This window comes from Haliotis rubra, unplaced genomic scaffold, assembly GCF_003918875.1.
Source record: "Haliotis rubra isolate DU_JTF1 unplaced genomic scaffold, ASM391887v1 Scf221, whole genome shotgun sequence".
NCBI classification, from domain to species: Eukaryota; Metazoa; Mollusca; class Gastropoda; order Lepetellida; family Haliotidae; genus Haliotis; species Haliotis rubra.
The window spans coordinates 331681-345074 of record NW_025766237.1 but is presented as its reverse complement, the minus strand read 5'-3'; the positions used below and the strand labels follow the sequence as shown (position 1 = coordinate 345074).

The 13394-nt window shown below is 37.7% G+C and overlaps 1 protein-coding gene across 1 annotated transcript; it reads left to right on the top strand.

Moving 5' to 3' along the window:
- Positions 1-1112: 1112 nt before the first annotated feature.
- On the top strand, positions 1113-11499 carry LOC124277436. The gene is made up of 8 exons (XM_046713135.1): positions 1113-1393; positions 2275-2671; positions 3311-3445; positions 3922-4075; positions 5178-5340; positions 7034-7112; positions 8177-8311; positions 9592-11499. Exons 2-8 carry the CDS (start codon positions 2293-2295, stop codon positions 9780-9782), a joined length of 1236 nt encoding a protein of 411 aa, XP_046569091.1. The 5' UTR covers positions 1113-1393; positions 2275-2292; the 3' UTR covers positions 9783-11499.
- The last annotated feature ends 1895 nt before the right edge of the window (positions 11500-13394 follow it).

Here is a 13394-nt window from a genome sequence, read left to right as displayed (position 1 = left end):
TTCCTTGTTTATTGTCAATTACAGTGTGTGGAATTTCCTATTTCAGCTTTTTGTATCAACCAGTACATGTGTCATTCTAACTTCAATATGAAGAGTTAAAAGATTTTTTAGTAGTTTATCAGGACACATGCTACAAGAAATTTACTTTTCTTTCCTAATGCCTGATATATTATTTCAAAGTAGTATGAATTCCATTCTTCTTATGCATTGAATTATTTTCTGATATTTCTTCATGGGGATTAATAAATTTTTATATAATTTTTTTACAAATTGAAAGACATTGATTTGTGTTCTATTATCAATGTTATCACATTGATGAGATATGGATCAGATTAGTAACTGTTATAAGAAAAATAGTCCCATGCAAAAATGGTCCCAGACAATATGGAGAAAATACACCCAAATGATTATGAAAATGGTCCAATGTTTTGGAGACGATGGCCTCAAATAAAAATTACATACTTAATTCAACTTTTAATTGGGACCCTTGGCTCCCATTTATAGTTATTAGTAATTTGTTTATTATTCAGGTTGTAGTAGTGGAAAACCTGTCACTTAAAACAGAGCCCTGAGACAATGAAACAATTAAAAGGTGAGGAGATGGTTTTCTAAAACAAAATGACAGTCCAGAATATCCTATCAATTAGTAAACTAAACAGCTACTAGTATACCATGCATAAAACCAAAATCACTAATGATTTTTTTAGTTTTATTTCTCCAATATATGTGACAAATGAGAAGGAGTGTTAACATACTCTCTCTCTCTCTCTTTCTCTCTCATAGGTTTTCAAGCACGATTTATGTAGAACATTACCTTTCACTTTAAAAACAAAACAAATATTAACTTCATAATGCGATGACTAGATTCCGTATTGAAGTGCAGTCAACACAAATGGCCAGTTTAGCAGTCTTCGCTGGTGAAGCAAGGACTAGAAGAAAAAGAGGTGTCTGTTTTAACAATTGGATCTAATGACACTGTCTTAAAATGATGTATGAAAACAAACTTAAAATGTATGAATACAAATATACGAAGACAGTATTTAAACGGATTAATGAAGTCGAATGAACATGTTACGAGAACCTTGAAGGGAGATAACTCTTGTTCTGTTATTGTGTGGCTGCTCACGCACCGACATCTGCCTGTGACTTTTTGTCACCGTGCTTAACTAAACAGACATTCATTGACAGACTGTGTGGGACACGTGTAAGTGAGGATAGTAATTCCTGTGCTGTGAAAAGATTTCTTGCTGGTAGTAATGATGATTCAGGTAAACCCAGGACAAAGACCGAATGCTGTTGTAGCAGCATTGAGAGCGGCAAGATCGAATTAAGGACAACTCAACTAAACTTCTACAGGCTATTAACAAAGCTGCAGACGGGGCATCGTCTGAGGGTTAGTCATTGTAAAAAATTAGTTGCATCGTTTAGCATGTTAAGGCATTGTCACAGAGATTTGATGATGATACAAGAAATTGAAAAGCTAACAAAATATACCATATTTCGTTCTTGAAACTAAACACTTCTGGTTTAGTTTGATTAATTGTGATCTTATGAAATAAGAACTTCACAAAACCTGTGTAATTTTTGTGAGAGACTGTGAGTGTATGTTGCAAATGCTGCATCAGGAACATTCCAACTGTGTCATGCATGTCAAGGAAGTGAAAACATCTGGACTAGATGAATAGTTACCCCGCCATATAGCTGGAATCTTGGATTTCAGTTAAAATAACTTTAAGCCAGGTTAGGGCTAGGCATCACACAAGTCAAGTTCAGTCCAACCACTGAAACAAGATGGTATAAATGTTATATGTTATGGCTGAAATGGCTTGAGATGAGTCCCCCTGAATACAGCATTGGCAAGTATACATGTATTTGAATTTTAATCATCTCTGGTAAAGGAACTGAGGTAAGAGTAAAATTTGATGAACCTCAATAGAACCCAGGGCCTAGATTTTCGAAGCTCTCTTAGTGCTAAGATTGATGTAAGTTAATGCTAATGTATGGCACTTACGACTATCTTAGCGCTAAGAGAGATTTGAAAATCTAGGCCAGGGTGCCATTGTACAAAACAACCATAGTACTAAGATTGTCATGACTGTTCCTACAAGACTAAGTCTATGTTACGGTATGAGAGTTATGATCATCTTAGCGCCAAGATCGCTCTTGTACAGAAGCACCCTGTTAATTTTCAATGGACTGCATTATTTAAACCCAGATGTAGTTGTAACAAAACTATGAATCTAGTCCCGTTGTAATTGTTCTCATCTATTTCAGGCATAATCTCCTCCAGGGATGCATATCCTAGAATTCCCGCGCGAACTACAGTACTTTATTCTGGCAAAGCTGGATGGTGTGGCCTTAGGCCATGTTCAGTGTGTTTGTCGATCATGGCAAGAAATTGTGGGACATCTAGAATCATCTTTTAATATTTGGTTGAGATGTTGTTTAAAAGAAATACCATCCTACATTTTGGTACAACTCACAGGAATGTGCAGATTTATTGAACAAGGGGAGATAACTGCAGATGTGTGTAATCGTATTGGTTGGGAGTTTTGGCGAGACCTGTATCGAGAATACCAACGAGACAAGCTGCTGACTCAATGGCGGGACACCAGTATGGAGATAACCATTCCCTTCATGTACGGGAAGGCAACATCCATTGATCTAGGGGGTAATGCTTTTGTTGTTTCTTGTTTTAACATAGTGTCATATTATGGTCATAGGGATGGTAGGGTAGTTTTGTGGTTAAAGTGTGGGCTTGTCATGCCGAAAAACAGATTTGATTCCCCTTATGGGTACAAAGTGTAAAGCCCATTTCTGGTGCCCCCTGCCATGATATTGCTGGAATATTGCTAAACATGACATAAAACCACACTCACTCACTGTTATGATGGTGCATTGAGTTTGGAAATTGGTTGGCACTTTTGTATTATATTTTTCATGCTATATTCATTCCCTAGATTGTTGTAATGTAATGAAACTTACTCCCTTTGAAACAAGATAATTTTAAAGTCATGTGTAGGTTATCATGCACAATGTTATTTCATAACCTTCCCTGAATTAAAAGCAGACTATCTAACTGATGAGGTGTAGATCCTTTAAAGGTTCAGCTGTGACCAATTCACAGTCTTGGCAAATTTGAATAAGATCTTTCAAATTCTGTTGTGTGCTTGCATCTTTATATACAGTAAAAGCTTGCATTGTTGTTCAAATAATCAGTATTATACATATATTATGCATTTTAATGTTACCTTTGCATTTTGTTGAGTTACCTCATTCAGAATGTTTGAACACTTGTGCTGATCTACAGAGGGGTACCTGGTGTCTGGCCACACCACTGGCAACGTGCTGGTATGGGAGAACCTGAAGGAGACGGATGCCCTCACCATGGGGCTGGTACATAAACACCACCAACATGTGTCCTGTGTCCGGGTGCTGGCATCAGGTGGGACACTGTCACCAACAGTTACCTCAGTGCCTCTTTGTTAGACTATACCCTTGAAGATCCGGGTTAGAATTGATCTTCAGTAACCCATGCTTGTCGTAAGAGGCGACTCACAGGATCGGGTGGTCAGGCTCGCTGACTTGGTTAACACGTGTTTTCGTATCTCAACTGCGAATATCGATGCTCATGCTGTTGATCACTGGATTGTCTGGTCCAGACTCGATTGTTTACAGACCGCCGCCATATAACTGGGATATTGCTGAGTGCTGCATAAAACTAAACTCACTCACTCACTTTGCTAGACTATCTGGATATTTTCCATGGATTTTGTCTCTCCTGCCATAATGACAGTTTACCAGTCCTAAATTCTCATCATATAAAATAAAAAACATAGATTCTACACTCTGTTAATTCTGTTAAGTATTTGGTAAATGAATTCATTTTGATGATCATGATAATCATTGATATGATTACAGAAAGGAGTTGGAAGGATCTGGGAACTGCTCAAATGGAAGAAGCCTGTCCTTGTGTTGCATCATCATCTCGAGATTGTGTCATCAATGTGTCAACGATTCGAGGCACAGACACACATCATATTGCACACTTTTCACAGCAAGTCAACCATCTCAGGTTAGTGTGGGAACTCTGTTTGGAAGGTTGGGTACCGGTAGGTAAAGTCATCAAAACCATAGGCAAAGGTAGCTCAGTCATCTAAATCATTGCAATTGCCTGTGTAGAGTTGCAGATCTTGGTTGTGCCACAATCTCATGATCATAGGTTCGAATCCCAGATCCACATGGATGTTTTATGTAATGTAACTGAAATATTTTCCAAAGGGGATTCCACATAATTCAAGTGCCTCTGTTAGTGGTGGTCCGATTAATTGAAATAATTGAAGATTGGTCGTAGTGACTAAATGACCAAGCAATCGATCATAATTTCTCATAATCGAACACAATCAATTTTGGAACACTTGTTTTCATTAACAATATTTTTCACATGGTTGGTTTTGTCTGTTACATTTCGTAAGCACTACAAGCTTGTTTCAAGTCATGATTGAATTTATCTTAAAGGCTCCAAGAAATTTATGTTCCTAACATACTAGTTATCCTTTGAAGATGTGAAATTTTGCCAAAAAGCCCCAAAAGAACTATATGGGTTTTTACTCCTTATTTTTATGTGCATTAACAAATTTCATAAATGACGCTAACCAATTATTTTCGATGATTGATCGGTTGTAATGAACCAATCATCAATTATGAGATTTTAACCAATTCCCAACACTAGCCTCTGTTGTCTAGAGGATGGAGGAAGGTCAGGTGTTTGACTACATTTTTCCCATAAATGGTATTGGTGTTACCCTGCCTGACACTCTGCAGGGGATAAAACAAGGACTTGTTGGCACTGAGTCATGAAACTATAGTTGGGATATTCATGTTTAATTACTGCATGGTATCTCAGTGGGCTAGCATTTGGCATTAAAACTAGCTTTAGTCCTCACTAGTTCAAATGGTAACCACAAACATGCAAATACATGCATAATCTAGAAAGCCCCATTTCGGGTCATCTTAAACACAACTCTCTCTGTCTTGTCTTGAAATGCACTAAAATGGTGATTTTTATCAATAAACCGCTTGAAGGGGTCAAAGAGTAAATACCACCGGATCAGCAGAACAGCGTAGTTAGTGAACCATGCTAGATGCTGTTGCCAGTCTGTAGAACTTCATTTCAGTGTTTGTGGCGAGTATTTCGTAGCAGCAGCCAAGTCTTCTGTGCTTCACGGGCAGCCTGTGTGGCGGGTGTCATCCTCCCGACCATTGAACTTGGAACAGACAGATCAGCTTTGGGGACAAAGGACATCCAATGTCACAGCTGTTGCCATGACATTTGGAACGGTAAATATGTATGAAGTTTTTGAAAAGCATGAAAGGATGAACTATAAAGATTTGAAAAAATGATGTTTTTAACTTCTATAAATGGTATACTTTCACTTTGCTTTTGAAACACTCATATCTGCAAAAGTGAGTGAGTTTAGTTTTATGCTGCACTCAGCAATATTCCAGCTATATGGCGGTGGTCTGTAAATAATCAAGTCTAGACCAGACAATCCAGTGATCAACAGCATGAGCATCGATCTGCGCAATTGGGAACCGATGACATGTGTCGACCAAGTCAGCGAGCCTTACCACCCGATCCCGTTAGTCACCTCTTACGACAAGCATGGGTTACTGAAGATCAGTATTCTAACCCGGACCTTCATGGGTCATATCTACAAAAGGGCCACAGTGGACATATAGAAGTCCAAATGATTTCTTAACTGTATTTGATATTGAATGGATCTGGCAGCAACTTTACACAACTGTTTCAGTGATAGCTGTTAAGAGAGGTGTTAAGACCGTACATTGAAAAACACAACCTGAAGAAATATCTTATACAACAGTGCTGTTTTACAAATAGAAAAATCCTCTTGAAGTCTAGTATCATGTTGACAACTCTGTGCATTCTCTGTTTTAATAGTGGACTGGACACAGTGTTGGTGGTTGATCTGTTGATCTAATGTCGGGCAGGTTATGTCTGGGCTACTTTGAATGGTGTATTGCAACTTTACACAACTGTTTCAGTGATAGCTGTTAAGAGAGGTGTTAAGACCGCACATTGAAAAACACAACCTGAAGAAATATCTTATACAACAGTGCTGTTTTACAAATAGAAAAATCCTCTTGAAGTCTAGTATCATGTTGACTACTCTGTGTATTCCCTGTTTTAATAGTGGACTGGACACAGTGTTGGTGGTTGATCTGTTGATCTAATGTTGGGCAGGTTATGTCTGGGCTGCTTTGAATGGTGTATTGCTTTTTGTATCTGGGCTTATCTGTACTGGCTACCGAACAGTTATCGCCATATTTTAGCGTTATTTACTAAATTACTCGGCCGTTCCTTAAATTAATTAAACAGAATTGATTATGATGCTTAATTAGCTATTTACCAATGTGTCCAGCTCGTTCACTGCCGCAGATCGTGTTTTTATATAACACGACTGAAGGGAATCATGGCAGTATATATGGATGTTTTCTCACCACTAACTGTAACAGTTATCGCCATTTAGAATTTCTCATGCCAGTCGTGAAATAATATATATATTTATATCATACAGTAACCTCGAATAATTGATTGTGTGACTATTTGAGTGTTTCTTTTACAGTAGATTGATAGGGAATGAAATAATTAATGACTTGTGAACTTGATCTTGCTGTTACATAGGTCATGGGACATCCCCCCGACTAAGTTCAAAAAAAATTCTAGGGCAAATAAATTTATCTTTAGTTTTTCTCTTATGTTACTTACTGTGAAGAATTTTCTTTTGCTGTCCTTTGTTGTTGTCAAATACCGTGGGGGAAAAATACCGGAATTGTAATTGACCGGAACTGTGCACGTGTGATACTGATGTATTGGCGATAACTGTTACGCGGCGATAGCTGTTCACTAGCCAGTAGGGTGTTGGGCAGGTTGTGTCTGGGGTGATCTATACTGACTTGGTGTTGAGCATGTTGTATCTGGGGTGATCTCTAGAGACATAATGCTCTGCAGGTTGTGTCCGGGGACGTTATGGGCAACCTGATGATGTGGGACAGTGGTGTAGATGAGCTGAGTGACAGGGAAGCCGGAAGTCATACACAAGTTTTCCAGTAGTGTCAAGCAGATCTGTCTACAAGGGGAGCGTCTGGTTTGCCTTCTAGGTGAGTAGTATCCTGTTGCTGTGCTTGAGGCAGAATAGCTATGTTTGATATACCCGATACTTCATGTAGACGTTGAAGAATATGTGAAACATTGAATTCAATATCAAAATATGTTCCTTTTGTTTTCTTTAAATGGGTCTTATTAAGATTTAGAATTCATTGCAATATATGAAACTTTGTAAAATTTGATGGACAGTTTACTGTCAACAGGAAATCAGGATTTCTGGTTGAAAAACAGTCATCTGTTAGCCCTGCTTTTCATGAATGTGACTAAAATCTTAGTGATCGTATGTTATCATGCCTCAGCCACATCCTTGTACTGAATGATGGATTGTGTGTCATCATACGCCTTGAATTACAGAGTGTCATTGTACAGCATGAATGAGTATGTGTCATACTGCATGAGTTAGTAGGGGTGGGTATTGCAGAGAACTTCATATTGCAATATATTGCGATGCGAAAGCATGTATTGCGATATGTATTGCAATATATTGCATGAAGTTAAACAAAAACTAATTATAGTCGAGTTAATGCTTGATTTATAGAGCAAAAACACAACAAAACCACTATGTTTGATTAAGCTTTAATAACAACTTTTAATCATGATAAAATAAAAATGTGAATATTATTTGGCACAAACAAAACAAGGACATATCCGAAGAGAGTGTTACAAAGTTTTCCGAATGCAAGTCAAAATACCGGTTTTCGATCAGCGTATCGCAATACGTATCGTTTTCATGTCTGAACCGGTAAATACTGGTAAACCGGTTATATTGCACAGCCCTATGAGTTAGGTGTCTTTGTACTGTATCATTGGTTTTATGATTGCACTGCATGAATTGAAGTGTCATCGTGGATGAATTTGTATGTGTCGTCACACAGCATGACAGTGTGTGTCATTGTACACCTTGTATTAGTATTTTATCTTTCACTTGCTGACTACCATGGGTATAGGAGGAACTGTTCTCTAGACATGCTTTCTCTTAACATTTAGATGATGGTAGCCTGTGTGTACGCCGTGACTCAAAATTCACCCAATGGTTGGCAGAGGATTTGTTCGAGACGTACCAGGGAACTGCAAAGTGTCTGTCATTGAGAGGGACAATATTAGCAGTTGCTACAACTATGGGTAGGACATGTGTCTACTATTGCGATACATTAGAGGACATAACAATGACTGGCCATTTCAGCGTTGGTGTTCTCACTCACTTTCAGTTGGGTGTCCATGTTAAACTGAGGCATGGTATCTCTGTGGGCTAAACATTAGTTTACTGACAGTCAGCCACACCTGCATTTTACTAACTATGTGAAATATACTTTTGTAAGTAAAATAATCTTGATTAATAATCAATTTTAAACCCCATTTCTCATAAACTCCTTTCAAGCTATTGAAGTGGACCTATCATTTAAGGTGCCTCAATTTGTGATGCAGAGTTTTGTCCCACACCGGAACCTCTGATCATGTGTTCAAATTTGTGTTGAACTCGATTATGTTCCTATATGTGGGTTTCACTGAAGTGTTAAGAGTGTTAAATGAAACAGGGATCAATTCAGGCTTTACTGACACATTGATGAGGATATAACTGGATTACTGTTCAAAGTAGCATTAAATCAAAATTATGAACTGGTGTATTGTAAAACTCACTCATTGTGTCCTATTGTCATGAGTTCAGTAAATGATTAAAATCTAATTGGCGTTCCTCAAACAATGATCTGACTCACAGGGATACAACTAGATCGCTGTGTATAGTTAGTTTTAGATTCATTCTTATTTTGCACTTGGCAATTTGCATCTATATGACAGCGGTCTGTACATAATCGAGTCTGGACCAGACAATCCAAGGGTTGACATCATGAGCACCGATCTACACAATTGGGGACCCGTGAAGATCCGGGGTAGAATAGGTCTTCAGCAACCCATGTGCTTGCCATAAAGGCGACTATGCTTGTCGTAAGAGGCGACTAACGGAATCGGGTGGTCAGTTTCGCTAACTTGGTTGACACATGTCATCGGTTCCCAATTGCGCAGATCGATGCTCATGCTGTTGATCACTGGATTGTCTGGTCCAGACTCGATTATTTACAGACCACCGCCATATTGCTGAGTGTGGCGTAAAACTAAACTCATTCACTCACTCACTACACAATTGGGATATGATGACGAGTCAACCAAGTAAGCGAGAGTGACCACTCAATCCCGTCATTCGCCTCTTACGTCTTACGACAAGCATGGTTGCTGAAGAGCAATTCTAACCCGGATCTTCATGGGTACACTCATTCATGCTTGTGTGTCCTGCATCAACCCCCACTCCCACATTAAGCTGGCATGCTATGGTTCAACTGATTTACTGGCTGAGTTCTTCACTAACAAATTTTGCTGACATTACTGATTTTATTTTCTACCACCAGGCGGCGTGTTCCTCTACAGTATACCAGACAACAAATCGTATGAAACGCTTGAGTTCAAACATCCACATAGTGTTGTGAGGACTGAGAAAAACACAATCACATCTATATCCCTTGGAGACGATGGCAAGAGTCCTGTTGTTGCCATAGCAGCTGATGATGAAACAATCACCATCATCAGGTGGCAGCCATGATTTGAAGCAGAAGTGACAAAAACAGATTCAGTGGTGATCGATCGGAACAACTTGGAATGTGTTGATAATCTGTTTACTAGTTTTAACAGTTAGATACACACATCGACTATTGTTCACAATAGTACTAGTGTATCATTATGGCATCTTGTGGATAGTCAAGATCAGCTTTTACCAAAACATTACAGCAGCTATTTGAACAAGGTTTACTTGTCCTTAGGAAATGTTGTGACTCAATTGAAGTCATTGAAGGGACGGTATGTGAACGGTTCCGGAGGTTGTTTTTATCCAAATGTGACATCACATCCATAGTTCCTGCCCGATTCAGTTCTCAACCAAAAGAGCTCTGCACAGCAAAGGCAACAAACCCACATTACAAACTGGCTTCCATCATGTTCTTTATTATTGGCAAACTGATAAGAAAGCTTTAGTGATTTTCTTACATTTAAGTAACAAAATACTAATTACCAATCGATTTGATAAGAAGCAAGTGTTTGTCAAAGCCAAGATTGCAATATGCACATGCTAAGGTCATATAAAACCAATGACTTTCCTTGCCAGAATTCTTGCATTTGGCCTGTCAGTTCCTACTTCAGATTAAGTGATTTAACCCTACCCTTGAGCCTTGTAAGCTTGATTATTGATTTACTTGAAAACCATGCTTCAGGACAGTTGATTCACTTTCCCTTTAGGTCAGACAGTTTACTTGACATGGTGTTGAAGAATTCTTGCAGGATAATGTGTGCAGTAGTGTCTTTTATTTGTCTCATGTCGTCAAAGAAGTGGAAGTTAGTGGAACATGTCTACAGCTGATTGAAGCCAAGCAGAATGGTGTGAATATTGAAAATCATGACAGGTGGATTACTGTCGTCTCCGGGTTGACAAACACGAGGTCGGTGGTACTGAACAAACAGAAGCATCTGTGATCAACTTAGTGTCCTGAGGGACCAATGTATATTATGTTTGATGTTGTTATTTAGCTCGACTGACACAGGTCATGTGAGCTTGTACCATGGCATATCATCTGTTGTCCATCTCTTATGATGTTTGACCTTTTAACTACCATAATGCCATCTTCAAAATATTTTTCAAAATTCATCATGTATGACCCAGTAATGGTACCCATCATGCCATAATGAATGTTTCAGGGATTATTTTAGGAGTAAAGTCTACGGTTAGAAAAGTTGAAAGAGCTGTTTACTGAACGGAGTTGCATCCCTTGAGTGTGATAGGATCTTCTGATCAAGGGTTCGAGACTCGGAATTGCCCTGACCCTTTGTTTGTCAGCATATACCTTAATGTTTTATAGCATTTAAACACAATGACAACTTTGAATTAGTACTTAGCCACATATTTATGAATCATTTTGTCAATGAACATATCAGTTCAGGACCAATTTTGTAAAATCATTTTATTATCATATGTGACCATATGATTTTGGTTTAAATAAATGTATGACTTAATCATTCATAATTAAAATGTTCATGTGAGCCAGAGAGCCTATGGTGCTGTGATTTTCAGAATTTTATCTATTTGATTATGATAATAGTTTAAACATGACTCCATTATTGTATAAGCATGATAAAAATGTTTCCCTAAAGTAGATTTCATTGCAGTATTTATCTGTTGGTGCTATTGCTGTGTGACCAAAGAATAATGGAAAAGGTCTAGAGGGAGGTAAAGATTAGTGTCAATTATTTAAAATGTTGGTCATCAAAGTCATTAACCATGTATGTCCTACACATCTTTGCCCAGAAATAATATACAACTTGTTTGCAATTGAAAGTAATTCACACTGTTTTACATACAATCAGGGCTCCAGATAAATTTTCAACATCAGGAGTTCGTACTCCTTATTTTTTCAATATAGGAGTACTGGAAAACCTTAAGAGTACATTTAGAGTACTTAATGGAATTTAATGGAGTATCAGTAATCTTGTGTTTCATTTCATATATGCACCACAACATTGCTACTCTTGTGTAAACAGGTCAATAAACAATAAAACAATACTTTTTCAGATAAATATGTCTGTAAATGATTCTAAGACCGTACACCATTGCTGTGGTGCGTATCTGCTATGTTTTCTAAATTATTTCCTACCGTATCGTGCACATTTTATATCCGTACATATGCAAATACGGCCCTTATCTGGAGCCCTGTACAATGTTGTATATGTTAGGATCTGACGAGTTTATGATTATCAGCTGCACCATATTTAGGATAGATTGACATGTTGTTACTACAATAATATATTTACATTATTTACAGTAGTCCAAGCAACTGGGATGCAGCAGTTAGATTGGAGATTACTTATCTGCCATCCTGGAGGTGTTACTTTTCCCAGTCCAGGAATCCTCAAAGTTGCAGTATTTGTTTTGGCGAGGCAAACAGAACCTCTGACAGAAACTGGAGTATTGTGGTTTCTGTGTTTGCTTGTTCTGTTTTGAAGACGTCTGTGATATTTGAGGATTTCCCCAGATAGTTGTGATGCCAACTCTCAACATGGTTAAGCCACAATCTTTAGTGCTAGCTACAGGCACTATAGTCTGTTTGCAGTGAAAACATACCGATGAATGTCACTTTAAACCAAAAAGTAAAACAAATAAAGTGAAATTAAGACTGCGAATCCTCATGATTTTACCTTGCCAATTGAACATTTAAATCTCAGAATTTTATTCGACTTAGGATAAAAGTTGTTTAACAAACGATCATAGTTTCACATGGCTATTATTGGTTTGTATTACAAGGGGGTATGCACATCAAATGAAACACCAAAAACGACAAAGGGCTGTTATAGGTTAACGCTCTTCACATACCGCACGTGCATTTTTTCACTGTTCCAACTACTGCGCTTACCCCATTGTAATACAAACCAGTAATAGCGATTTGAATCTATGATCGTTTGTTAAACAACTTTTATCCTAATTTGAATAAAATTTTGAGATTTAAATGTTCAATTGGCAAGGTAAAATTATGAGGATTCGCAATCTTAATTTCACTTTATTTGATTTACTTTTTTGTTTAAAGTGAAATTCATCGGTACGTTTTCACTGCAAACAGACTATAGTGGTTTATGTACTTGATTCTGACAGCAGCTCGAGTCCATGTTTTTGCATATTTTGCCAAATGCATAGCCCATGGTGACCTCATGTCTCTGATCATCTCTGTCAGAGGGATGGTTGAGATAGTCATTTTATTGTTCTTTATTCAAAGAAATGTTGGAAAATGTGTGGGACTGACTATCGCAAAAGACCTGTATAGAAAATTACAACCTGTGAAATCATTTGGATACCTTTACCGTATCAGCATTACAATCATAGATAACCTGTTTCAGCATTACATTGTTTTGTACACATCAATCATAATCTCTCATCTCCAAGCAGGAAATCAAAATGTGTAGAATTTTGCTGTTTGCTTAACAACTTTATTTGAAATGTCTGCATTATCCTTTACTTGTACATCACAATACTATGACCCTTTTCTTTCGTTTTCAGTATATCTAATGGGATTTGTAAAATGTGTCCTGTATCATTAGTTTATTTTGATTTTTGAATTTCAGTTGAGTTGTACTACTTTCTTTCAACCGCTTATGCATTGATTAAATGTGAAATTGT